Source organism: Gorilla gorilla, chromosome 7 (assembly GCF_029281585.2).
Source record: "Gorilla gorilla gorilla isolate KB3781 chromosome 7, NHGRI_mGorGor1-v2.1_pri, whole genome shotgun sequence".
NCBI classification, from domain to species: Eukaryota; Metazoa; Chordata; class Mammalia; order Primates; family Hominidae; genus Gorilla; species Gorilla gorilla.
The window spans coordinates 30820790-30848622 of NC_073231.2; the positions used below are offsets into that span (position 1 = coordinate 30820790).

General features: G+C 45.7%; 1 protein-coding gene across 3 annotated transcripts in view; it reads left to right on the forward strand.

Moving 5' to 3' along the window:
- Nucleotides 1-27833, forward strand: part of DPYSL2 (dihydropyrimidinase like 2) — a 143581-nt gene that overhangs the window by 89504 nt on the left and 26244 nt on the right. For all 3 annotated transcript variants that reach the window (XM_004046807.5, XM_004046806.5, XM_019032275.4), the window contains exons 4-7: nucleotides 20156-20320; nucleotides 22625-22686; nucleotides 23223-23303; nucleotides 23880-23948. In XM_004046807.5, coding sequence (XP_004046855.1) covers nucleotides 20156-20320; nucleotides 22625-22686; nucleotides 23223-23303; nucleotides 23880-23948 — 377 coding nt within the window. The remainder of the gene's footprint in view (nucleotides 1-20155; nucleotides 20321-22624; nucleotides 22687-23222; nucleotides 23304-23879; nucleotides 23949-27833) is intronic.

Here is a 27833-nt window from a genome sequence, read left to right on the forward strand (position 1 = left end):
TTCTGATTTGTCATATAATTTCAGGGTTACTGTGCAGCTTAAATTTGATTGAAGGCACAAAGTACTGAGCATTGCCTGGCACATAATCAGTATTAAGTCCCATCCTGAAGGGCCCCTTCTAGCCTCTCCTGAAAAGTGAACCCTTTAAAGCAAAAGCACTTTTAACTATTTGGATGAAAAAATACCTCTTCAAATGTAGTGCATGGTTCTTAAATGGAGGTCCTTTTTGGCACTTTTGTGGAGTTTGGGTGAGGAGTCAGATGGCCAGATTTGCATAGTGAGTTGTGATTGGGTCCTGGAATGTCATGCCAGGGAGCAGGTGAAAGCCAATGAGTATTCTGCCAGGTCCAAAGGCCCAGTGGCCAGTTTCCATCTGGATGGGCCTGGAAGGCTTCCTGGAGGAGGGGGTGGTGGACCCAGCTGGGGAAAGAGGAGGTAAAGGATTGGGTGAGAACCTGCCTGCCTCATCTTGAGAGAGGCTGAGGAAGCACAGAGCTGGGAAGGTAGCCACTGGTCTCCATGGCCACTATGCTTTGAACATGCCTTTGCTGCAGGGCCGATGAAAAGTTGGACGTTAGCTATCTTCATCTCAACCTACTCCCTGTCAAGTCTTGCTTTTTTTTTTTTTTTTGAGACAAGAGTCTTGCTCTGTCACGCAGGCTGGAGTGCATTGGTGCTATCTCGGCTCACTGCAACCTCCACCTCTCCACCTCCGGGGTTCAAGTGATTCTCCTGCCTCAGCCTCCCAAGTAGCTGGGATTACAGGCACATGCCACCACACCTGGCTAATTTTTGCATTTTTTTTTAGTAGAGACAGGGTTTCACCATGTTGGCCAGGCTGGTCTCCTGACCTCAAGTTATTCACCCACCTCGGCCTCCCAAAGTGCTGGGATTACAGGCTTGAGCCACTGTGCCTGGCCACGTCTTGCATTTACCGTGGGAAATTGTTAGCATGGTCATCATTTGGTCTGCTTTAGTAGAGAGTATCTTTTATGTTTCTCAAAGGCATTATGTTCTGCATTGTAAATGTGCAGAAATCAGTCACCCAGTCACCTGAACTTCCATTTAGCATCAGGTCCCTGGCCATGGGACTTGGGCAGGGAGCACCAGGGCTGGCCCATCAAGTACCTCAATATATTGCTCCCTGATGAGGGAGGGGCCAGAATACATGTTATCACTACTGTTTAACATGGTTCCGGATATGTTAGCCAGTGTAATAAGATACGAAAAATAAGAAGTAATAATAATGGGGAAAAAATATAAGATTATTACTATTTTTTTTTATTGCCCAGGCTGGAGTGCAGTGGTGTGATCTTGGCTCACTGCAACCTCCAGCTCCCGGGTTCAAGGGATTCTCTTGCCTCAGCCTCTCGAGTAGAGTAGCCAGGATTACACGCACCCGCTACCACACCCAGCTAATTTTTATATTTTTAGTAGAGATGGGATTTCACCATGTTGGCCAGGCTGGTCTTGAAATCCTGACCTCAAGTGCCTGCCTCAGCCTCCCTAAGTGATTATTACTATTTTTAGATGGTTTACTTTAGCCATTCAAAGGAATTAAATGAAGAAATATTTGATCTAAGAAGAAAGTTTATTAAGATGACTGACTTAAAAATAATGTATTAAAAATTAATAGCTTCCCTGTATGTCATAAATAACCAATCAGAAAACATAATTTAAAAAAATCCATACGCAATAGCAACATAAAATATAAAATTACTAGGAATTATAAGAATACATTCTTATATATGGAATCCAAGAAGAGTCTTAAATAAATTAAAAGAAATGCTATGTTAGTGAACAGAAAAACCCAATACTGTAAAGAAGTGTATACTTTAGATTAATTTTAAAATTGAAAACCTCAAAAGGTGGTTGAGTTTTTGTTTTGTTTTCCATTTGACCAAATGATTCTTAAGTACAGGTGAAAGATTAAACAGGTGATAAGAACCAAAAAATATTCAAAAAGGTCATAATGAATAAGGCTGGGAGACCACTACTGGCTAGATATTAAAACAAACTGTAAAAATATAATAATTAAAGCTGTGTGGTACTAGCTCCAGAAGAGACAGCTATATAAGCAGGTTAAAGTAGAAAATCTGCAAGTGTGACTAACTGTATCTAGGTATTTAGTATATAAAAAAGGCAACATTTCACACTCATGGTAAAATTATAAAATATTCATAGTATTATATTAGAAGTTAACTATTTTGAAAACCAAAGCAAACATCTTACCTTAGTTCGTATACCAAAATATATCCCAGATGGATTAAAGAATTACATTTAAACAGTAAAGTCAGAAGAGACCAGAAGAAAATACAGATGAAAAGCCATATAATTTAGATATTTCAGCAAAGGCAGAAATCAGAAAAGATGGAGATGCTTGGCTACATAGCAGTTAAAAACATTACTAACAGTATAATAATAAAAGGATAACAAGAAGTAGGACATTTGACTTGCAATATATGATAAAGGGTTGATGCATTTAAAATATGAAATTTTAACATTTTAATAAAAAAAGCGTGCTTTAATAGAAAAGGTAAATGGTATGAGCAAGGTATTCACAAAAAGGAAATAATTCCACCATTGAACTATAAAAAATATTCAAATGAATGAGTAATAAAAGAAATACAAATTAAAGTTTCACTGAGCTAAGTTTTTATCTACTAAACTTTCAAATATTAAAAGGGGTTAAGTAAGGTGAAAAAAATGAAACTATGTGGGAAGATTCACTTTTATCTGTTTTATTTAATTTCTTTTATATAAATAATACTTCAGGCAAATATGATAAACTTAATAAATGTCAATTCTGAGGGGGAAAGAATAAAGGAGTTAAATAAGTAGAAGTTGTAATACCCGGTGTTGGCTAGGTTGTGGTTAAATGAACACTCAAACTGCTGATAGGTATTTACATTGGCACGGCCCTTTCTGGAGGGTAATAAGACAGACAGTATCTAACAAGAGCTGTAAAAATGTGTAAACAAAAAAATTCATACCCCTTGACCCAGAGTAATCTATATGTAAACATTTAGCTCTAAGGATGTTCCTTGTAGCATTATTTATAATGAGGAAAACAGGAAATGAGCTGAATGATGAAAATTGGTGACTGGTATAGTAAATTAAGGCCATCCCTAGAAAATAGTAGTATATAGTCATTAAAATTTATTGTGGGGGCCGGGCGGTGCCTCACGCCTGTTATCCCAGCACTTTGGGAGGCTGAGGTGGGTGAATTGCCTGACATCAGGAGTTCGAGACCAGCCTGGCCAATATGGTGAAACCCCATCTCTACTAAAAATACAAAAATTAACCGGGCATGGTTGCACGCCTGTAGTTCCAGCTAGCTACTTGGGAGGCTGAGGCAGGAGAATCACTTGAACCTGAGAGGTGGAGGTTACAGTGAGCTGAGATTGCATCACTGCACTGTAGCCTGGGCAACAGAGTGAGACTCTGTCTCAAAAAAAAAAAAAATCATTGTGGGGCTGGGCGTGATGGCTCACACCTGTTATCCCAGCGCTTTGGGAGGCTGAGATGGAAGGATTGCTTGAGCCCAGAAATTCAAGACCAGCCTGGGAAGCATAGGGAGACCCTGTCTCTACAAAAAATTTGAAAATTACCTGGACATGGTTTCGTGTGCCTGTAGTCCCAGCTACTTAGGAGGCTGAGGTGGGAGGATTGCTTGAGCCTGGCAGGTTGAGGCTACAGTGAGCTATGATCCTGCCACGAACTTCACAAAGCAAGACCCTGTGTCAAAAGGAAAAAAAAAATCGGCTGGGTGTGGTGGCTAATGCCTGTAATCCCCACACTTTGGGAGGCTGAGGTGGGCGGATCACAAGGTCAGGAGCTCGAGACCATCCTGGCTAACACGGTGAAACCCTGTCCCTACTAAAAACACAAAAAATTAGCCGGGCATAGTGGCACGCACCTGTAGTCCTAGCTACTCAAGAGGCTGAGGCAGGAGAATCACTTGAACCTGGGAGGCGGAGGTTGCAGTGAGCCTAGATCGCGCCACTGCACTCCAACCTGGGTGACAGAGCAAGACTCCATCTCAAAAAAAAAAAAAAAAATTGTGGAAAATATTTATTAATATGACCATGTTCACAGTATATTGATGGAAATAAGCAGACCATGATTTCATTATGTCTGATTTGATACTTTTTTAAAAAACAGCTTTTTGAAACATAAAAACATTATGATGCTACTTTTGTAAAAAGTGTATATGTGTATAATAAGTAGATAGGAAAAAGATTGTCTAGACATACATCAACATAGTAATAATGACTTTTTTTGGATGATTGGATGAGTCATGGAAGATTTTATTTTTTTCCTCCATTCTTTCTGGTGTTCCAGGGTTTTGGCATTGAAGTACTTTTGTACTTAGAGGAATTTTATAAAAAACAAAAGTTCCCTTTGAGGGATACTTTGCATCTGGACTATTATCTCTTACCCTCATCATTCTTGAGGACAAAGAGAAAATACCTGTGAGGAAGTATTTACATTTGTTACAGTGGTGCTGGGCTGAGTTTGTGTGGACCCTGGACTCCCAGCTGTCCACACAGTTATAAACAGTAATTAAAAGCTCCCTGAACAACAGGTCCCTTATCAGCCTTAAACCTTATTGTTCAGATACATTGGCTTTTATTCATAGTCTTACTAATCAACTGGGGACAAAAAAGACCCATTGAACCATTAGCCCTCAGCCCGAGATGGGAAGCGCGTGATGGTACAATGGCCATGGTTCAGACTCAGATGTTATGCTATGTTTTGAATTCAGTCCGGGTTCCTAGGAGGAAAACACCCATCAAATTATGTTGGCTTTAGAGCGATCTCAGTCAACAGATGACATCACCGACTTTTCCTTCCCTGCTGGACTTTATTTGGAGGGGATGCAAGAATTGTGCAACCTTGGAATAAACAGAATAGAGACCCGACTCCTCACGCATTGTGTTTCTGAGTTTAGTTTCAATCCAACAGCGGATCTGTTTTTTTTTACTGCATGTAATGGGACTGTTGCCGCAGCTTTTGTACAAGGGTGGAGTGGGTGTCCATTTGCTGACGAGCATCCTGTGTACACGCTAGTTTTTATTTGAACGAGGTGCTCTTGTCTTTATTATGTATTGTCTGCCCATAAATGATGTCTTGAAATAGAGGGGTGAGCATCACCTCATTTATTTCAACCCATATTTGTACAGAAGGATTTTTGTAATCAGATCATGGGGTTTGTGTGTAGAACTCAGTAAGAAGTAATCACGACCCTGTCCGTTCATTTGCTCATTGTTCTTTCCTGTTATTAACAATGGCTTTGGGGCTTTTGGGGAGCATTTAGTTCTGCACGTTGTGTATGTAAGTATATGTTCTTCTGTGGGGGCTGCAAGTCCTTAAGTTATAGTTGGATTCCCTTCCCAGCAAGGAACCAACAGGAAGGAAAACGAAGTCAAACCCAGTCTTTGCACGTGGAAGCTTGTGGCGTGACTGTTATTTTTTTGTGATGTTCTGTACAGCCCTGTAATCTCTTATTTTTGGCAAGCCAACTCTGAATCTGTGGTCCCGTAGCCCCAGGCAACCAAAAGCTGAGACAAACAGAGGAAGTGTCGTTATTCACATGTTTCTCTGGCCACCTCATCGGGCTGGACACTGCCGGCTGCCACCTCTCGCTGAGCTGGAGCTCCCCAGAGTGCAGCCTGGCCAGGCAGGGACTGTTGACCCTGGCCCCCGTAGGAAGCACCTCTGGCTTGTCCCCCAGCCCCCAGGGTCCCTGCCACTCATTACTTCTCTACACTCTTTCTGTAATTTGTTCATCGCCTGGAATTTATTTCTGGCAGACTTTGTGGTCAAAACTGGGAAGTGTCTGTTTCCTTAAAACAGCCTTTCCTCAAACCCAGGAAGTGAAGTAGGGAGCTATCCTTCCTCACCTCCTCCCTGTCACACGCACGTGGGCATACACACACATGTACACACTCACCCATGTGCACACACATAGGCACACACACGAGAAAGGGACGGGGAAAGCTAGGGTGTCCACCCCAGCCTGGGCTCCTGGTATCCCTAAGGGTTTTGGAAGAAGAGTTTCAGTTTTTCAAAGCCTGCTGGAGATGTAACTGTCGTGATGTTTCGTGGAATCTGCAAGAGCCTGTAGCGTCAGGTTTCTTTCCTTTTGATTGGGATGACGTGAAGTCTGTTAATGCGGGATCATTTGTGTTATCTGCTCTGATAGGTGGTTTTACTTGTATTTGATTTTTGATAGAATGAGAGATGAATTGATTTGTTCCTGATACATTCTGTTGGATACAATCCATTTGATAGGAAGGTTGTTTACATCACAGTGTCCTGCATTTGGGGGCTGCCCTGGGATGTGAAAGGTCTGTGTTTATGTCTGTTGACAGAGGGTCTCTATGCTTCTTCCTTTTCTAGCATTTACTCTTATTTTACAATTAGTGACTGCTTGCTATGTGAACAGGACAGATTTGTCTTGTTTGTTTGGGTCGTATGCAGTTTCATGCAGAAGACTTAGCTAGATGAGTGACTCAAAGTTCCATGCCTGGGGCCCTCCACCCTCCTTCCCTCAATCATGCCTTTATCCAGTCCCTTCCCACGCCCTGTTGTTCATCATTGGAATCGTCTGTCCTAGCCTATCCCCCCTGCTCTCCCCTGACATAGAAGGGTGCATCTCGTCTCCCCACAACAGCACTGGAAGGTGCTAGAACACTTGGAGACAACTAGTTCTGTACCAGGGATTATGTTCAGCAGGTTTATCTCCTCAAGGCACCCCTAAAGTATGTTTTTACTATTTAACACACGATTTTGTAGGCCCTACTGTTGTTAGCTGTTCGTAGATACTATTTCAGAACAATGCTGTGAGTAGCTACTGTTATTAGGTCCATTTCACAGATAAGAAACCTGAGGCCCTGACAAGGTAAGGAGTCCTAAGGTTCTGTAGCTAGCCATGGTAGAGCTGGGGTGTAAACTCAGGCTTTCTGACTCCAAAGTTCATATTTTTAATCCCTATACAGTGAAGTAGGCACTGTTGCCATTTCTATTTTGCAGATGGGGAAACTGAGGCACTGAGGAGTTAAGTACTTTGCCCAGGGTCTTAGAACTAGTCAGTGGTAGAGCCAGGATTGTACCCAGACAGGTGAGCTCTAGAGCCAAAGCCCTGAGCATCTGTAGTAGATTCCTCGTGGCTTTCTGTCCTGTCCTTGTTCCCAGAAAGTTCCCAGGGGACAGTTACGGAATCACTGGGTGCTTGCTGTTCTCACACACACAGTTTCTACTGGCTCTCTAACATTTCTTTCATTAGTGAGAGAATGTTTCAGCCCAGCTTTTCAGATGGTGGAGTTGAGGCCCCCTTGTCTGAGCTGGGTATTTGAGAGCCAGCAGGCTTGAGGGCCTATGAGGTCTCTGGAGAACACGGTGGTGGTGGGGCCAGGAGAAGTCACTTCTTGGGACTTTGGAAAGCCTAGAGGAATTCCAGAAATGAAACACCACACACTTACTGGAAGCCAAGTTCGTGTTTCTCCCACTGGTGGAAGGGATATGAGGTGCTGTAAACGTGGCCTTTTTTCAGATGCAGAATGCCTGTCTAATTACAGGAAACAGAGATGTCGTCCCACACTGAGCCAAGGATTTCAACATCTCTTGGAGAAATTCTGCATGGACCTGAAGTTTGAAGCTTTGCATTGTAACCAAGTTGGCTCTCCTTGCCTTCTCCCCAGGCCACGATTTCGTCATCCTGCTTTACGGATGGCATTTCCTATTAAGTGTCTGTCTGTGAACATAAACATGGAGCTGAGACAAAGCACAGCTTCTCCCTGGACCCGGAAAGAGGGACTCAGGCGCCTGGGGCTGGGGCCTGGCTCCAGACCTGCTGCTGCTGCCTGGCCTGGTTCGGGGATGCCTAGCCTAACAAGGCAGCCTGGGCTGGGAATCACTTAGGCCTCAGGTTGATGAAGCTGGGAGAAGGGTTGAGAGGGCACCAGACCTAAGATGGTGTCCAGAGCCATTTAATCATGTGGTTGTAAAATTGTCAGTAACTTCTTTGTATGGCTAGTTGATCTGATCTCTCATGTAGGACTCAGTCCCCCAGTTGGATCTTGGAAGGTAGCCATTTATTTGAAACAGACAGCCTGGTAGAGTGAAAAGAGCTTTGTGTTTTACCCCCTCAGATGGTAAGCAAAGAAAATGGAAAAACAGCGCTGTCTGGGGTGATATCCTGATGCATTGCTGGTGACAGAGTGAAGAGGTGACACATTTGGAACATAATGTGGCCGTCTGTATGAAGAACCATAGTTCATCCAGTCATCCCAACCCTAGGACTCTCCAGAGAAAACCGTTTAAAATAGGGGGAAAGTTATTTGCATGAATATGTTCATAAGAACATTATGTATAATAGAGGAAATTTGGAAGAAACCTATAGGTTCTTCCACAGGGAAATGGTTAAGGAAATGATGGTAGACTCTCCGCAAGAATGGCTCCCATTAAAAATTGAATTAGGAAGACTCTAAGATAATGTGGTATTAAGAAAAAAACTCCATGATTAAAAATGAGCATGGGCCAGGTGTGGTGGCTCACGCCTGTAATCCCAGCACTTTGGGAGGCCGAGGCGGGTGGATCACTTGAGCTTATTATCTGATGCCCTGAATTGACTTTTTCTCATGCACATTAGGTTAAGGTCAGTAGTTACCCACTTAAGTTACCCATTGCATGTGTTTCCAGCGACAGAAAAGGATTTAGGGATGGATCGTTGAGGTGACTGCTATGCATAGAAATGCCTAGAAGGAGGCGGTGGTTTAAGCTGTAGAAGGAGGCAGGTGCCAAGTGCTCCCAGTTTGGGGTTTGAGCTCCCACATTCTGTCTGCACAGCAGCAGGCAAGTCCCGTGGCCTCCAGGCTCTGCATCTGTGATGTAAGGATCGTAAACCTGTCCTGCCTACCTTGTTTGAGCATCAGATGAGATAAGGTACATGATAACACTTTGTGAATCACTTAAAAACACTATGTCTATGTGAGGTTGATATTATTGCTATCCAATAAATGCAAACATGTAGGAAATTATAAAATGGTTCAACTGTTCCATTCCTGTTTTTGAAACTTTCTGAAGAGAGGTGGATATGTTTCCCTGAGGTGGGGAGCTAGGGTTGTGCCCGTGTTCATCCAGGAAAATGGGATGAAAAGCCCAAGATACATCTGTGACATCATCTTCAGAATGTGAAATTACAGTGGGTTTGGAATCTGGGCCTTCTCTCTGCCTGCTCCCTGCCTCTCCTTCCCTACCCACAGTCTCCAGCTCTGACTCCTGGCCTCCCAGGGTCCTCTCCCAGCAGTCTGGAAGGAAGGGACATCCTCATTCCAGGGCCCAGGCCATGAGAAAGGAAGCAGTGGGCAGGGATGCAGGCTGCAGGTGTGGGCAGCTCCAGGTGCCCACTCTAGGCTTCAGGATGAGTGGCTCCCTTCCTGCAGTGGGTGCCCATCCTGGCAGGTGCAGTCACCAGAGAGGCCCGCCTGCTTCAGCCGCATACCATGGGGTTTTCCCTGAGACTAAAGAGGGTCCTGCTCCTTATATCCATCGACCAGTGAGTGATGAGGAAGACTGAATGCTGATGGATGGGAGGAAGGAAGTCAGGAGAAAGGGAGAAGGGCTGGCCAGGAAGGAGGAGAGAGGAAACGACAGAGGAGAGGGAGAGATCAGGAGCCCCATGCCTGCCAGCCAAGGAAGGCCCTGCTGTTGCGCTCTTCAGAACCCCAACTTGGGACATTTTGAATAGATGTTAGGAGTGTGAGTGGAATCTAATGAGTGGAACAGACCTCCCAAGTGAGCATTGAATATGAGGGCGGCTGGGGCATGGTAGCTCATGCCTATAACCCCAGCACTTTGGGAGGCCAAGGTAGGAGGATCATTTGAGCCCAGGAGTTTGAGACCTGCCTGGGCAACATGGGAGACACTTTCTCTACAAAAAATTAAAAATTAACTGGGCATGGTGGCACGTGCCTGTGGTCCCAGCTACTCGGGAGGTTGAGGTGGGAGGATCGCTTGAGTCCTGGAAATCAAGGCTGCGGTCAGCCAGATTGCACCACAGCATTCCAGCATGGGTGACAGAACCAGACCCTGTCTCAAAAAAATAAATAAAAAATAAAAAATAAAGAAAATGCGGGTGGAGGAAGAAGAGCCAGCGGAAGATTCTTCTGAGACATGGGAAGTAAATTTGCAAGATTGCTGTCTGGGAGCTGGACAGACAGGAAGGCAACAGAACTGGGATGTGGCAGGGACAGGTTCCAGGCACTGGCAGGATGGGGCCAGTGTGCAGTGGGCCAAGAGGGAATGGGAGCGAGAAAGTGGGGCGTCAGCAACATTCAGCTCCCTCCATAGCTCGATGAGAAGAGAGGGGCGAGGACAGGCGGTAGCTGGAGGGTCCTTCAGGATCATATTATCCGTATCCCTTTCGTATCTTTTAGTGAGTTTTTGTTTTCCCTAACTGGATTGTTGGCATTTTAAGGGCACAGTTTCTATCTTCTACCTCTTTGTTTCCTCCAAAGTTGGCCGATCACCAGATCACTTAAAGGAGGTTGTTTGTTTTATAAGCGTTTTACCAGATCTTGGCTTAACACTTCCCCCAGAGTTAGTCATAATCATTCTAGCAGGGCTTCTAGATGCTGAACAATGACCGATGGTGCCACTTGATTTATATGAAGATACTGGTTTAGTTTTAAAAGCAAACTTACATTGAACAAAGTGTAGGAAAGAGAAAGGAGAGGGCTACTCAAGCGCCTGAAGGTCCGAGCAGTGAAGAACATGTTTCCATATGCGTGCCACCCTTAGGCTAAGGACACGATTTTCCTATCTGTTTATTGAATTGGGTCACTTGCTTTAGTTATAATATATGAAGGGATAAGACTGAATTTCACTTCTCAATTAACTAGCCCTCTTGCTCTCTTTTGATCACACGTTCTGGGGTCAGATTCCAGCTCTGCCAGTCAGTGGCTGCACTGGCCAAGGCCACGTGGTTGACCACCATCCAGAGTTCTGCCAAGAGCCTTACCTGCCAGAGGCACGGGAGGTGTGGCTGTTGCGCAGCTTCTGTGGCCCAGGCCCTCTGCCTGGCACATTTTAAGTAATGTGAGCGGGTTACTTAATCTTACTGTCTGTTCAGCTGAAAACTAGGGCCAACCCTGGCTCAGAGCTCAGGGGGCTGTTGTGAGGATTAAATGAGAGAATCCATGGAAGATGTTTAGAGTCGTACCAGACACATAGGAAGTGCTGAATAAATCTGAATGGTTTTTACTGTTACTCTCACCTTTCAATGTTTGTGACTTAAACTTATGTTACAGGTAGTCATTTCACTGGCGTGTGCTAACCAAAGGTGGCCTGGCCCCTCCCCATCCATTAGGAGGGCTTGAGTTTAAAATCTAGGCACTGTGAGTCTGCAGGGAGGACCGATGGGAGAGCTGGGTACTCCTGGGACTTCAGTGTCCAGTGGATGCTGGGGTTCTCAGGTTGGTATATTGAGTCACATAGTTCCATGACTGAGTCCCTTGGAGGAAGAGGCTAAAGTTGTCTAGAGGCAGGTGTGATGTTTGGTCTGTCCTGTGTGCACTGAGCACCTTCTGTATACCAGTCCCCATGCTTGCTTCTTCCAGACAGAAGAAAACACAGATGGCAATTGGTCATATTTGAACAGTGCCTCTTATAGCTTACAAATACCATCTTATTGAACACTCGTGAAAAATGCTGGGATGTATGTTATTTTTACTGTTTCAAAGATGAAAAAACTCGGGCACAGACATTCTAAATAGTTCCAGCTCTTAGGAAAATGCTTCTTTAGCATTGCGGGAGAAACAGTATATTTGTACAAGGCAAGTAGTTCACCCTGTAAGGCGGCATGTGCTTTGGAGGCACCTAAATACTACACAGTGTTTTATGCATGGGCGTTTTTCTTACAAAGGAACATAGCTTTATTTTCCTGGGGGTGTTTATCAAACCACATCTATGTAGCAGATGCTCTTCAAGCATTTCCCATATTCCCTTGTTTACAACACCCTGGAACCCTGAGTTAATTATTAGTCCCATTTCATGGTTGAGGAATCTGAAGCTCTGAGAGTTTGAACTTCTTGTCTAAAGTCACATGGTGAGGAAGTGGTAGAACTGACCTGGACCCCAGGTATCTGGCTCTGGTCTTTCCAATAGTGCCTCTTCAGTGGGTACCCCTTAAATTCTCAGGGGCAGGTGCTTTCTCCTCCTTTTCTGCCCTTTTTTTTCAGAGCAAAACCACGTTATCCTAACTGCCAAGCACAACCCACAAAGGCTCTTATCTCTCCTTCAACAAAAGCCATTCCCTGCCTGGTTGATGAGGTCACCTGGCATTTTGCAGGGCATTTTGCAGGGTAGATGCCAGCTCGGGAAAGCCACATAGATAAGCCAGTGGGTGGCTTGTGTTACTGCCTCCCTGATGGTTTGCTTTTAATTCAAGTCGATTCATTTATCTGAGATGAAAAAGGGAGAGGCTGATGCACACACATTGAAAAGCAGGGAATGGTGCTGGAGAATGAGGCCGTGACTATTTGGAATAAGATCCTGGAGATGGGCAGTGCTGATAGAGTAAATACCCAGGGAGCAGGGGAAGGTGTGTGCACTGACAACAGGAGTTTTAGCATCTGCCCCTCCTTGCTTCAAGGGGCTGGCGGGTACCCGAGGCGGGGTCGGAGGGCTGAGTGATGGCTCCCATCCTCCCTCTTCCCTCCTGCTCCAAGGGTGTAACCTTGAGGTGGGATCGGAGGGCTTGGTGGAGGGCTCCCCATCCTCTCTCCTCCCTCTTGCTCCATGGGTATAACCCCAAGGTGGGATCACAGGCTGAGTGAAGCCTCCTCATCCTCCCTCCTCCCTCCTATTCCCCGTGTGTAACCCCAAGATGGGATCAGAGGGCAGGGTGGAGGGCTACACATCCTCTCTCCTCCCTCCTGCTCCACGTGCGTAACCCCTAGCTGACTTACAGACTGTGGTACCTGCTCAACTGCTTCAATTCCAGAACTGGAACTGCAGGGAAGGTGTTTCTGACATCCCTGGTTTTAATTACAAAGGGCCCCTTGAGACCTTATCAGAAATACTGCCAGCCTAGCTCTTTAAAAACTCATGATATTGGGTTCTCTATCAGTGTCGCTCCCTGGCTGTAATATTGTACTATAATTAGGCAAGATGTTTCCTTTGGGGGAAACGGGGTGCAGGGTATGAAGGTTCTCTCTGTGTCATTTCTTAAAACTCCATGTGAGTCTATAGTGAGTTTTAAAAAGAAAAAGTTCCAGCCTGGGCAGCATAGCGAGACCTATTGTCTTTACACATAATAATAATAATAAAATTAGACGGTGTGGTGGCGCACGCCTGTGGTCCTAGCTACTTGGGAGGATGAGGTGGGAGGATTGCTTGAGCCCAGGAGATCAGGACTGCAGTGAGCTGTGATTGCGCTACTGCACTCCAGCCTGGGTGCCAGAGCGAGACGCCTTCTCAACAAAAGAAAAAGGATAAAAGAAAAAAAAATTAAAAGTAGGGTCATTTAAATATGGCAAACTCCAAACGGGTCTTCTCTTTGAAGTTTTAGGGAGCAGCTTATTTACTTTGTGTCTCACATTTTGCTAATATCCAAAATGCAGAACATTAGGGAACCACTTGAGGCAGGAGGGGAATGAAGCACTGATTCTCCCTGCAGCATGGATGAACCTTGACGACATGATGCCAAATGAAAGCAGACAGACGCACAAGACTACATCTTATATGATTCCATTGATAGGAAATGTCCTGAATAAACAAATCTATGGAGACGGGAAGTAGATTGATGGTGGCCAGGGTTTGGGAGTAGCAGGGGTAGGAGGGAATGGGGAGTGACTGTAAGTGGGTACCAGGTTTCTTTTTTGAGTCGTGTTCTAAAATTAGATTATTGCAATGGTTGTAAAGCTCTGTGAGTGAACTAAAAGCCACTGGGTTATACCCTTTAAATGAGTGATTGCATAGCATGTGAATTATACCTCAATAAAACTGTTAAAAAAAAAAAAACAGTAGGGTCCTTTGATAGTTTTAATAGAAGTCGTAATAAGAGGAATAGTCCTTTTTCAGAGACTGCTTGTAACTTGCAAATTCAGGCCACTGTCCTGGGGCATGTTCTTGGCTCTCTCATAAACCAGATTCACAGGCCTACCACGCAGACCATGAGGGTGTTTCCAGTCACTTATCCTGAGGGAAGGAACACCCAGTATGTGCCAGGCATTTTGCCAGGTGCTTTTACCTACACTTTATTATGTAAACTTTTTGCAGCCCTGCATGGTATGTGGTTTTACACCTTTTTTTTTTCTTAATAGACAGAGTCTTGATCTGTTGCCCAAGCTGAAGTGCAGTGGTGCAGTCATAGCTCACTGCATCCCCAAACTCCTGGGCTCAAGTGATCTTCCCCATTTAGCCTCCCGAGTAGCTGCGACTACAGGCACATACCACCATGCCTGGGTAATGTTTTTTTTTTTTTTTTGTAGAGTTTGGGGTCTCACTATGTTACCCAGGCTGGTCTCGAACTCCTGGCTTCAAGCAATCTGCCCACCTCAGCCTCCCAAAGTGCTGGGATTGCAGGTGTGAGTCACTGAACCCAGCTCATGCCTATCTTTTTATAGATGAGTAAATGGAGGTTCCTGGCTGGGTGCGGTGGCTCATGCCTGTAATCCCAGCACTTTGGGAGGCCGAGGTTGGGAGGAACATCTGAGGTCAGGAATTCGAGATCAGCCTGGCCAACATGGTGAAACCCCATCTCTACCAAAAAAAAAAAACAAAAAAAAAAAACAAAAATTAGCTGGGCATGGTGGCGCGCGCCTGTGATCCCAGCTACTCAGGACGCTGAGGCAGGAGAATTGCTTGAACCCGGGAGGTGGAGGTTGCAGTGAGCTGAGATCGCGCCACTGCACTCCAGCCTGGGCAACAAGGGTGAAACTCCGTCTCAAAAGAAAAAAAAGAAAAGAAAAAAGAAATGGAGGTTCCCAAAGGCTAAACCACAGTGAGGGAGTACTGCAGCAAAAACTAGAATTTGGGGGATCCTTGACCCCCAAGCGCATTCTCTTTTCACTGCTGGTATAGTCGGGTTGCCAAGGCTGCCCTCTTGCAGGGGCCGATAGCTCAGGGAGGTCACCAGAGGAAAGGCCTGTGAGCTCTGTGCAAGTCATTTTCAGGCTTGTGTCCTCAGTAGGGACTCTGCTCCCTCCGGAAGTGAGTATGACATTCTGCCCTATTCCCTTGGAGCAGCTCTTCCCAGGAGAGCTTCAGTGGAAAGAAAACTGTGGGAAAACATGTGGAGGCATTTCGTGGACACGTTTCTGAGTGTCACGAGCTCTTGAAAGAAGCATGTTTATTTCCCCAAAGTGCTCAGCTGTGTCCGGGTCCTGAGTTTTTCAAGGGTTTATAACCCCCGGAGCTGAATTTGGATATGCAAGGAAGCCACGGGATTGCAGCCAGGGAACATGCTATTTTTGTAAGTGATGATGCTGTTGTGTAGTAAACAGGCCCCTCGTGGTAAATGGAGAGGAGTGAATGGAGGTGGAGGGAGAAGTTTTGGGAAAAGATTTGCACTCAGTTAATGATGCTCAAGGTAGTTCAAGGCAGACTCAGTAGCTCCCGGGTTGCTTAGTAGAAATGCAGATTACTGGGTCCCAGTCTGGACCTGCAGCGTCAGAAACTCTGGGGTAAGGTCTGGGAACCTGTGTTTTATTTTTATGTTATTTTTTTTGAGACAGGGTCTTGCTGTGTTGCCCAGGCTGGTCTTGAACTCCTGGGCTCTAGTGATCCTCTTGCTTCAGCCTTCCAAAGTGCTGGGATTATAGGCATGCGCCACCGCACCCGGCCAGAACCTGTGTTTTAAGGAACACTGGAGATCTTTACTGTGCACCCTGAAGTCTGAGGAGTCTAGCACCAGATGATCTGACAATACATCATTGGGATGTGGAGTCATGGGTCCAGTCACCAGCCTGAAGTTGTCCTTGTCTGTCACCCTCCCCACTTTGTCTAAGGGTGAGTGGAACAGAGACAGAAAGTAGACTAGTGGTTGCCAGGGGCTGGGAGTAGCAGGCTAGGAGGGAATGGGGAGTGACTGCAGGTGGGTACAGCCTTTCTTTTTTGGTGATGTTCTAAATCTAGATTGTGGTGATGGTTGTAAGGCTTTAGATGGCTTGCTTGAGCCTTGCAATGGGAATGAGTGCCTTGGCCTAAGGAGAAGGGAAGAAAATCTTGTGGAGGACAGGAGCTTTTATTTTTTTCCTTTTTCTTGAGGCAGTCTCTTGCTCTGTCACCCAGGCTGGAGTGCAGTGGTGCAATCTCAGCTCACTGCAACCTCTGCCTCCTGGGTTCAAGTGATTCTCCTGCCTCAGCCTCCTGAGTAGCTGGGATTACAGGCACCTGCCACCACACCCAGCTAATTTTTGTATTTTTAGTAGAGACGAGGTTTCATCATGTTGCCCAGGCTGGTCTCGAACTCCTGGCCTCAAGTGATCTTTTGCCACCAGATATTAAAATGTATCAAAAAGCTGCTCTATTTAGTACTGATTGAGATGAATGGAGCAAAATAGCCCAGGAACAGAACCTGGTATTGTCTCTCTGTAAAGTATGAGTGAATTTAAAACATTATTAGATACGTTATCTAGTAATAATAATGATAAAGTATTTTTTAAAGTCATCATGACTCAATAGAAGGAAAGGATTATTCAGTAACTATGAGCATGTGGGTCTTAGTGTCACCAGTACTTATCCTTCTTCTTAGGAGGGATTTGTTTTTTTAATCTTAAAGGAAATAGATATGTTAAACCTATCAGGCTTCCTTATTTACATTGGCTAGAGAGCCTAACTCTAAATTTAGCCAATGTATAAGACTAAATGTCAAGTATTTATCTATACAAACACACACATATGTACACACTTGCATCCACATATACATACACGTATTTTACATACACATATACACATATAAATACACACATACATACATACACATACATACATGCCTCGTTCCTGATTTTATTTTACCATTATTTTTCTTCCGCTTTATCTTGCATTACTCTTTCTGGTTTATCACATTTTCTTGTATTTTATGTATCTCTATAAACCACTTTAAAACTTTTTGGGGGAAGAAAGTGGACTATAAATAAAGAAATAGAATAAGGTATAATATATAGAAAAAAGGCAGTAAAAATACACCCAAATTTGAATAGGTTGATTTTGGGGTGGTGGTGGTAATGGGATTATTAACTTTCCCTAAAATTTTCTGTATTTTTGAAATTTTCTACTCAAAGAATCATATCATCAGAAAAAAAATTATTATTTCTGCTCATTCCCTTTGCTGGCCAGTGAAAGGAATGCATTTCCATAAGTGAGGGTCTGGCAGAGCAGTGTTGAGGGGAGGGGTCTTTGCCGCAGCAAAAGCTGGTCCGGTTCCCAGGAGAGCCCCTCCTTTGCTGCTTGACCTGATTGCAAGTGGAATGTGAGAGCCAGAAGGAAATATTCCATCACTTATTTAGAGCATTCATTTGGCTCTTCTCTGATCTAGGCGTTCAGTACCTGCTCAGAGGGAGTTTACATTCTAGTCAGGGGTCAGAGAGTAAATGAGTGAAACGGATTCAGAAACGATGCCACCCTGGGATGGTGACATATAGCCCCAGTGAGAAGGATGAGGAGATGCCCAAGTCAAGAGCGAGGGGAATGGGTTTCCAGAGAGAGAGAGGGCTGCTTGTGCACAGGCTTGAAGTTGCCCAGGGGTTGGGCAGGTCAAAGTGAAGAATGGCCGGGGTGGCCATTGTGGGTGAGCAGGTCAGGGATAAAGAGTACCTTGGAGAGATCAACTAGGACCGGATCTGACTGGCCAAGAGAAAGAGTTTGAATTGGACTCTAAGGATGGTAGACAGCTACTAAAGGATTTAATAAGGGGAATGGCAGTGTTTGATGAAAGGTTTAAGATCCTTCTAGCTGCTTCTGAAGGGTGATTTGTAGGAGGACAAGAGATGAAGCCAGGGGAGTGGGTAGGGAGATTCTGCCCAAACTGATTGCTACACAGTGATATTTTTATGCTTTTCTTTTTCTTTCTTTCTTTCTTTTCTTTCTCTTTCTTTCTTTCTTTCTTTTTTCTTTCTTTCTCTCTCTCTTTCTTTCTTTCTTTCCTTCTTTCCTTCTTTCTTTCTTTCTTTCTTTCTTTCTTTCTTTCTTCCTTTCTTTCTCTCTCTCTCTTTCTTTCTTTTATTTTTTTTTTGGGTGTTGATGAGGGGACATACAACTTAAGAAGAAAAATTGGAATTATTTTGTCAACTTTTCTACATCAGCATTTTACTGATGGAATAAGCTTGCATTTAAACTGGACATCATTTTTGTTTTTATTAGATAACATTATCTGTATTACAGATACCAGATATGTGTGTACCCATTTATTTACATACACTAATACTTACAAAAAAGTAAATTTTGTCAAAAGAAAATTCAGCTTAGATGGCCATATTGTGTGTGTGTGTGTGTGTGTGTGTATATTTTTTTTTTTTTTTTTTTTTGAGACAAGGCCTTGCTCTGTTGCCCTGGCTGGAGTGCAGCGGCACAATCTTGGCTCACTGCAACTTCTGTCTCCCGGGCTCAAGCAATTCTCCTGCCTCAGCCTCCCAAGTAGCTGGGACTACAGGCGTGTGTCACCACGGCCAGCTAATTTTTGTATTTTTAGTAGAGACAGGGTTTCACCATGTTGGCCAGGCTGGTCTCAAACTCTTGATTCATGTGATCTGTCTGCCTTGGCCTCCCAAAGTGCAATGGCTATATTTCTGACATATACAAATCCAAGCCCAGTTGATCAGAATTTAGCAGAGTCTGCAAGATTTGATCCATTTCAGAAATCTGAGCTCTCTAGCATTACATGGACTGATGTTTTCTTAGCTCAGAACTGCTTACCTGTGTGTAGAAAATTTAATATTTAGGAAGAATGATTCATTGCTTTAAGTGTTCAGTCCTGGTTTTTATTTCTATTGTTGCACAAGTTTGATTTGACCTTGGACAAATCATTTCAGTTTGTATTTTAGTGCTTGTGTGCAGAAGATGGGTAGTAATAGTCCTGGTAATCCTCCTGCCATCATGTTAACTGGGCGAGAGCTCTTCAAGACCTAGGAGAGATAATAGCAGGTGCAAAGTGCCTGTGGTGGGAGGCAGCAGGTAGATATTTTAGGAGCTGAAAAACGGTCCGTGTAGCTGGAGAGCAGGGTACAAGGGAGAGGTGGTCCAGGGTCATGTTATAGAGGTAGGCCAGGGCCACACTGGTTGGGATTTTGCAAACCTTACTGGGGACTTGAATCTTTATCTGAAGAGCAGGCGGAAGCCATTGGAGGATTTAAATCAGGGAATGACATAAGATTGATGGATATGCTATCTCCTTTAATCCTCATAACAAATGTATGTGCTAGGTAATATCCCCATTTTAAAGCAGCACAGAAATTAGGGCAGTGGAGATTAAGGAGTTTACCCCAGGACACCATGCGGGTGAATGAAGGAGCCAGGAAACCAACTCGGGTCAGCTTGCATCCAAAGTCCTCAGTCTTCCAGATCAGCCTACCTACATAGTAATATAACAATGACTGCAGTTTTAAAACACTTTGAACTCTTAAGATGAAAGATTTCCCTTAAATTACAAAGTGGTATTATGCTGCAGAAATGTGAGCGGTAATGAGAGAGCAGGTAATGCCCGGGAACTTTTGAAAGGCCCGGTCCGTGTGGCTCTGCTCCAGCACCTTCAAGTTCCCTGCCGTCTGGCGGGGGGCGTCTCGTAAGCTGCTTTCAACACAAAGAAGGGTTTGGCTGCTCCCCGGCCATTTGACACTGCCATTGTCCATAAGGACTCGTTGTCCGTGAAATGCACCCAACGCTTGAGCTTTCAGGGGTTTTGGGAAATCAGATCTGGGCAGTGCATGTGTGGTTTCGCTGGAGACATCATCCAATGCCAAGTTTCTGCTTTCTGCTTTCTCCCTCTTGGATAATCAGCTGGGTTACATGGATTCTTAGAAGCTGGTTGTAGAGATCACCATCTCGATTTTGAACCCAAGAAGCCTTATTCAGGGTTCAAGTGGGAAAATACCTGCTGGCCCATGGCCCTTGAGGCTCTTGGTGATGATGACATATGTCTGTTTCTTTCTAGTTGACCACGTTGTTCCTGAGCCTGGGACAAGCCTGCTCTCTGCCTTTGACCAGTGGAGGGAATGGGCCGACAGCAAGTCCTGCTGTGACTACTCTCTGCATGTGGACATCAGCGAGTGGCATAAGGGCATCCAGGAGGAGATGGAAGCGCTTGTGAAGGATCATGGTAGGTTGCACTGAGTCAATGCCCTCTGCAGATGTTTCCGCTTCAGTCCATCAACTGGCACAGCCCTGGGAAGAAAGTGATAATGCTTCCAGATCCCATTTGTGCCTCATGCCCATGCCTGCCCCTGGGAAGGAGAGAGGGCTTTGGGCTGCAGCTTATACTGTTTGGAGGTGGCCTTACCCAGTGCAGTAACATGAGCCTTCACTGATGATAAGAGAAGATGTGGCTTACTGCTGGGACCTGTTCTTAGGTGACAGCTGCTCACAGCTTATTGGTTTGTGAGCACCGTGCTCTCTAGCCAGGGTGGGGAGTTGAGGCTGCCGAGAGAGAGATTTACCCTCAAAAGATAACAAATACATATCTCAGTGAGGATTTGACAGTCTCAGGAGAGTGTTGGGCAGCCCCTTCCTACAAACCTGGATGGATCTAGGATAGATTTGAGGGCTATGAGACACTTCAAAACTGAGTGACAACCTGAGAGGGCTTTTCCTTTCCCTAGAATTATTTTGGAGAACAAATTTCCAGGGATTGGGAAGATTCACAGAGAGGCAGGAGGAATCTTTACCACCTCAAGGTGCCTCTGGGACTCTTGTCAACAAGAACCTCGGGGGTTTGCGGGGAAGAGCCAGGCCACATCATCTTCCTGGGTCTCGCTGGGCTTGGCTAGAGACCAGATTAACTTCACTGGATCTTAGTGTTCAGGGAAACACCTATTGCTTTAGGGTTCTGGGGACTTCCAGGCTTAGAAACACCATGTGCTGTGAGTGACATGGCAAGAGGGAAATCTCTAGGTACTAGAATGATAGAAAATGCCCCGGAATGAAAAGCAAGAGTCTTGGGTTTATTTCTCTGATCTTCCACAGACTAACTGTGTGACCCTGGGTAAATTGCTGAAATTTTATGGGTCTCAGTTTTTTAAACATTTCTCATATATGAGGGTCTTGGACTAGATGTCCTCTAAGATTCTTTCCAGCACAAAGCTTCCACATAAAAGAAAACAGGTAACCTTTGACTTTTCTCACTTTTGAGCATGCAGAGACTCCAAGTGGTTTAACTGTGGATACTTAGACTGAATCTGCTCCAAACCAGGCAGGAGGGTTACCATGGTAACTGTTGCCTGGCAACGGGAGAAGGGCCAGGATGTCCAGAGGCATTTAACTCAGGCAGCTCCCAGCACCCCCCAGGTGGCTTGAATTAAGCCCCAAGGCTGCGAGGTTGTCAGGACAATTGTTTAAAATTGTGATGAATGTTGGGCAGGGATGTTTGGTCTGGTGCCTAGGGAGGCAAGAACTCCAAGACGCCAGGATGAGAATTGCGACATCTGCTTGTTGAACTAATGGACCTTTTCTTAACTTAAAAAATCATTTTCTTAAAAATCAGCATGGAAGGCAGTCTGTCTGCCAAAGAAAAGACATTTATCACAGTTCTTCATAGGCAGAAACTTCTAATTCATTTTCTTGTTACAGTCGCAACAGACTTGTTTGGTAGAGGCAGCTTAAAAAATTAACTGTGGTAAAATAAATATAACATTCAAGTTACCATCTTAACCATTTTTAAGTGTGCGTGCAGTTCATTGTTTTAAAATACACTCATAATGTTGTTGCAACCATCACCACCCTCCATCCGCAGGACTCTTTATCTTGCAAAACTAAAACACTACACTCGCTCATTAAACACTAACTCTCCACTGTCCTTCACCCCAGTCCCTGGCAACTGCTGTTGTACTTTCTGTCTGTGAAATTGACTTCTAGGGACCTCATACAAGCGGAATCATATAGTATTTGTCCTTTTGCAACTGGCTTATTTCACTTACCATGATGTCCTTAAGGTTTCTCCATGTTGTAGCATGTGTCAGGGTGTCTTTCCTTTTTAAAGGCTGAATAATATTCCATTGTATGGATAGACCACATTTGGTTTATTCATTTATCAGTTAATGGAGGCTTGATTTTTGCTTCCACCTTTTGGCTATTGTGAATAATTCTGCTATGAACATGGATGTGCAAACACTGGCAACTTTTAATTTTGATATACTTGTAAACTTACAGGAAGATTGTAAGAATACTAAAAAGCACCCTTGTGCCTCTTCATCCCACATTCACCGGTTATTTATATGGTACTCTGCTTCCTTTACCATTCTGTGTCTCCATTTCTCTCCTCTCTCTTTCTCTGTACTGAAACACACACACACACACACACACACACACATACACGTACACACACAGACAGTATTATCACTTTCTTATCCCTTATTTGGTTATTTGGTTTATCTATTAAAAGTCCACTTCTCTATTTTGTCTGCACTAGGGGTAAATTCCTTCCTCGTGTACATGGCTTTCAAAGATCGCTTCCAGCTAACGGATTGCCAGGTAAGAAAGTTGGCTTTTTGGAAGAGGCACCCTGACATTTGGTACCTTCAGGCTGTGGCTGTTTGGGAAAGCAGTCTCCGATGTATGCATGTTTCCTAGCTTCCTGGGAAGTGGCTGGTGGATGCAGTTACTGATGTAACTGAGCCTTGGAAGAGAGTATGAACGCAGTGCCCTGGCCCCCAGCACTGCCACTCCGCCGCCCTGGATCTGAGGCTCTGCCCCGCATGGCGTGTCTGGGAGCGGCACTCAGAACCTCCTTAGCAAACCTGGTGCAGAGCCAGGTGTCACCCAAGAGCTTCTCACTCCTGGTCCACGTCCTGCTAAGTTGTACTGCCTCTATTAATTTCTGAGGGGTCTTTCTCCATCAAATGTGGCCAGAAACATTGCCCTCGTCATATCAAAAAAAGCCAGGCTAATAGAATCGCCTAGGTGTCCTGTTTCTCATCCCAGAAATGCTGTTGGTGGGGAGATGATTGTCTTTGTGAACAGGAAGATGGAAGTCCCTGTCTCTGATCCCACCCTTGTCTCTCTCTCAGATTTATGAAGTACTGAGTGTGATCCGGGATATTGGCGCCATAGCCCAAGTCCACGCAGAAAATGGCGACATCATTGCAGAGGTACAGGGCTTTCTTTTTCGTCATTTCTTCATCACCTGGAGGGTGAGAGGCAGGCTTAAGAAAGGGAGGCTACATCTGTAGCTTAACACCAAGGTGGAAAAGCAGAGGGACCTGGTGTTCCCTTGCTGGAGCTCTGCTCAGTCTCACCCATGGCTTGAATGCCAGTGACACACGTGCCTCTCCGTGTGTGCCACAGAACATCTAAGTCAGTTACTATTGCAGAGAGAGGCCATTTCTCTCGGTGCTGTAACGCAGCTGCCTTCGGTGGGGTACGGGAACCCTCACGTCACACACAGGCATTTTACACCGTGGCTGAGGGTTGCAAATGCACCAGTCATCAGCATCCCAGGGAACAGCTGAATGGGTTTTGGGAGGCTGTAATTGATCCATCCTGCTCAGGCGGGACTGGGAACAGGGCAGTGAACCCTTCTCTTCATGAGGTCTTGGGATGAGGGCAGAACGATCGGCAGTGGCAATTTTCCATCTTGCCCAGATAACTGCATGCCCGGGCCTCTGCCATCAGAGCTGTGCAAAATCCACTCTCCCTCACAGCCTGACTTTCTCTAAACATTGCAGGAGCAGCAGAGGATCCTGGATCTGGGCATCACGGGCCCCGAGGGACATGTGCTGAGCCGACCTGAGGAGGTGAATGGCCACCAAGCGGAATGCGTGAATCAGTGTCCCTTGGGCACTGTGCAGAGCCTCAGGGAACCTGCTTCCTGCCTGTTGAGAAGGGGGCTTCTCTGATGCTGACTGTGGTCTTTCTGAGAAGCTGTGGGTCACGTGTGTGTCTGTCTGTCTACGCAGGCAAAGTGAAGTGTTAGATTGCTCCTGAGGGTAAGGTGGTGTGGACTCTTTCGCCAGAAGATTCTTCTTTCTGTCTGTAATTCTTCAAGCCCTTGCTTGTATAGACACAAGCAGTTCTTCATTGGCATCCTGCAATCTAGATTTTAGTGGTTCACAACTTATGGTCTCCAATATCTTACCAAAATTCACCAAAACATAGTTGGAAGGATGGAAAAGCTCTTCTAAATGCCTAGAAGGCATGTGGGGAATTGTAAGTTTTTCCAAGGTAACCCTGCACAGGATATCACATGATACGCAGTTTGGTAGACAGAATCTTTTAAAATTATGGGGGGAAGATTCAGAGCAGGGGCCTGTGCTGGCTCAAAGGTGGAGACTCACCGTCTTGCTGAGGTGTGTGAGTTTAAAGGGAGGGTGCACATGTCTTAGGTGATGGAGAATCTGTGTTCATCAGTTAGAATTTGTGGCTGTGAAATACTTTTCAGAAGTTGGCTCCTTAATGACAGGCTGGATGTCAGGCTCTAGGGACCCTGACTAGGGAGCAGCCTGCAGCTTCGAGTGAAGCGTGCAATCAGGGAATCTCCAGGGAACCACCAGGATTTCCCCTTCATGGGAGGAAGTGGGAGAAAAGGGACTGGCGCCGAGCAGTGGGGGCAGATCACCAAGGGCCTGAGTGGAGGCTGACAGTGAGGAGGCTCCAGAAGCCTGGGAGGGAGGAGCTTGGCAAGAGCTCCCTGAAGGGCTGTGGCCACTGAGTCGCTGAATGTCAGCACCGTGCCACCACCCTGAGTTTGGGATGTGGTCATGTTCGTACCAGTTTGGGAGGGGAGCCGGTCCCTGTGATAAGGAAGTGGATTCAGGAGGGCTTGGGAGCAAAGGCACCATCTGTGTACTGCCTCGGGTGCAGGAGGGGGTGGTTGGGATCCTTTCAGACTTGAGGGGAAGGGATGAGGCTGGAAGAGGAGAAAGGAGTCAAGACAGGCAGAAAGACGAGAGTGGGAGCCACTCGGAATGCTTTGCACACAGTCAGGGTCCACGCTTTGTTCTGTCCTTCTTGCTGCATGCATATGCACACGTAGACACACATGTACACACAGTCATAGGCACACGCAGACAGGTAGGCACACAACAGACATAGACACACATGCATACACATAGTAACACACACAGACACAGACACACAGACAACTAGACACAGCCATAGACACCTACACACACACACATACACATAGACATACACACACATACACACACACAGACACAGACACTTAGACACACACAGACACATAGACATACACAGACACATACACATGCAGAGGCAGATACACAGAACTGCACGCTCCAAGACACTTTCAGTAGCATTTGAGGCCCTGAGGACATTTTCCTCTCCCCAGATGACAGAATGCAAGCTGTGACATTTTCAGGATTGCACGTTCCTGCTTCAGGCCAGGGATGCAGGCTCTTTTGTAGCTATCAACCTTCTCATGCATGCTAAAAGCTGAAAGGGTGGCCTGGCGCTGGCCCGAGGATGAGGGAGGCAGGCAGGCCCCTGTGTCAGCTGAGGGAAGCTCCATGCTGAGACCGTGGCTGGTGGACAGTGATTGCAGGGGACAGCTTGCAGGCGAGAGCAGGCTAAGATCAGCCGACGATAAACATGCCTGAGGCTGATTTTATGCACATTTGTGTGCACACAGATCCACGTGCACAAGCACACACACGTGCACACACTCACGTTCACACACATATACATACACACACATCCATAGGCACAGACATGCACGTGTACACACACAGACACATTTTAGCATACGCACACGTGCACAGGCACAGACACGCACATATGTGTTGTACCCACGTATTTTCACATACACATATATACATGTACAAGCACAGACACGCATAGGTGTACACACACATTTTCGCACACACATGCACATATGCGCTTGCACATACCTATGCAGGCACCATCCCACTTTTGCAGACACCGCAAGGGTTCGTTTCTGTGGTTTCACTTCTCCCTCTGGGCCGGCTTCTGTGACTGCCCTCGCCAGATTCCCCAGGATCCACCTGTCAGGTGGTTTAAACCATGGCAGCATAAGCCATGGTTGCTCTCAGCCCTGACCTCCCTGGAATTGGGCTTTGTTCCCAGGGCTTTGTTCCCAGGGCTTTGTTCCGCCCTGAAGCAGTCTTGGGATTGGGCCTTGGAAATGCAGAGTCCGGGAGAGGTGGAGGGCTGACACAGTTCTCACGTGAGCCCTGTTCAAAGCTGCCTTCATTTAGTGCTCACGTGTGCTGGACACTGTGTTCCTGGCCCACATTTCAGTTTTGTAACTGTCCTGTGCAGGAGGTACAACAACATCTCCTTCCCACAACTCCAGGGGATGCCATTCATGCAGGCTGCATGGCTGTATTCAGGGAGCACCATTTACATTCTACTGCCCATGAGTGGTGGTACCAGAGCTGTGCTGCAGTGGGCTCCTTGGTTATCTCTCTTTATATGAGGACACTCCAGAAGCATGAAGTTAAGTGACTGCCCAGTTATCAAAGCGGAGAGCTAGAAAGTGCAGGGTCCTGCCTGCTACCCCAACCCCTCCCGCAGTGTACACATACTCAGCTTAAAGCCACACCTGGGCCTGGGCTTTATTAGAAAGTTTCCTCCTGCTTTCCTCCCGTTTGGTGACTGGGAGCCAGTCCCTCTGCCTGCCATGTACCAGCTGTACAAGGAGGTGAGAAGATGTCCTCTGAGAAAAGCAAATGCCACTTCTGCAAATGCTACATGAGGCTCCTGCTGAGACCCTCACTCTTCAAGTTTTAGAGCCTTCTGAGGGGCTTGCATTCCTTCTTTCTCCTGCTTTCTGCAGAGAAGTACACAAACACAGAAAGAAAGGGCCCTGGCTTTGCTGAAGAGGAAAAAGCTCTCAGAGAGTTGTTATTCTGGTTGCTTGTATTCATCCATTTTCATACTACTGTAAAGAAATACGTGAGACTGGGTAATTTATAAAGAAAAGAGATTTAATTGACTTACAGTTCTGCATGGCTGGGGAGGCCTCAGGAAACTTACAATCATGGTGGAAGGTGAAGGGGAAGCAGGTTCCGTCTTATGTGGCGGCAAGAGAGCGAGTGAGCAGAAGGCAAACTGCCACTTTTAAACCATCAGATCTCGTGAGAACTCACTCATTATCACAAGAACAGCATGGGGGAAACCTTCCCCATGATCCAGTCACCTCCTACAGGTCCCTCCTTCAACACGTGTGGATTACAATTTGAGATGAGATTTGGGTGGGGACACAGAGCCAAACCATGTCATTACTATTTCAACCAGAGAAATTGAAACCATTTTTACATGATTAGGCCCAGCAGCCGTTGCACTGAGAACTTCAGAATCCCCAGCAACTGATTATGGAGTCTCCTTGAGGGCTGGCAGATCCAGGGATGCACCAGTATGGGATGCAGTTTTTCAGCTGATTTAGAGGCCCCTCTTGTATGCCAGGCCCTGAGTTGTTTTAGCCATATGACAGCCCAGTGAGGCGAGGAGGGGGATGCAGGGGGTTTGAAAGGCTTGGATAGTGGCAGAGCGTGATTAGAACTCAAGCCCACAGGCACCTGCCGGCTGACGTCTCCTCTCATGGTGAGTTTGTCAAGAGGGATCTATTGTGTGTTAAACCCTGTGTGGGTGATAAAGAGAACAAGTATGGAACGATTTTGTGTGAATTTTAGCTTCCCAGT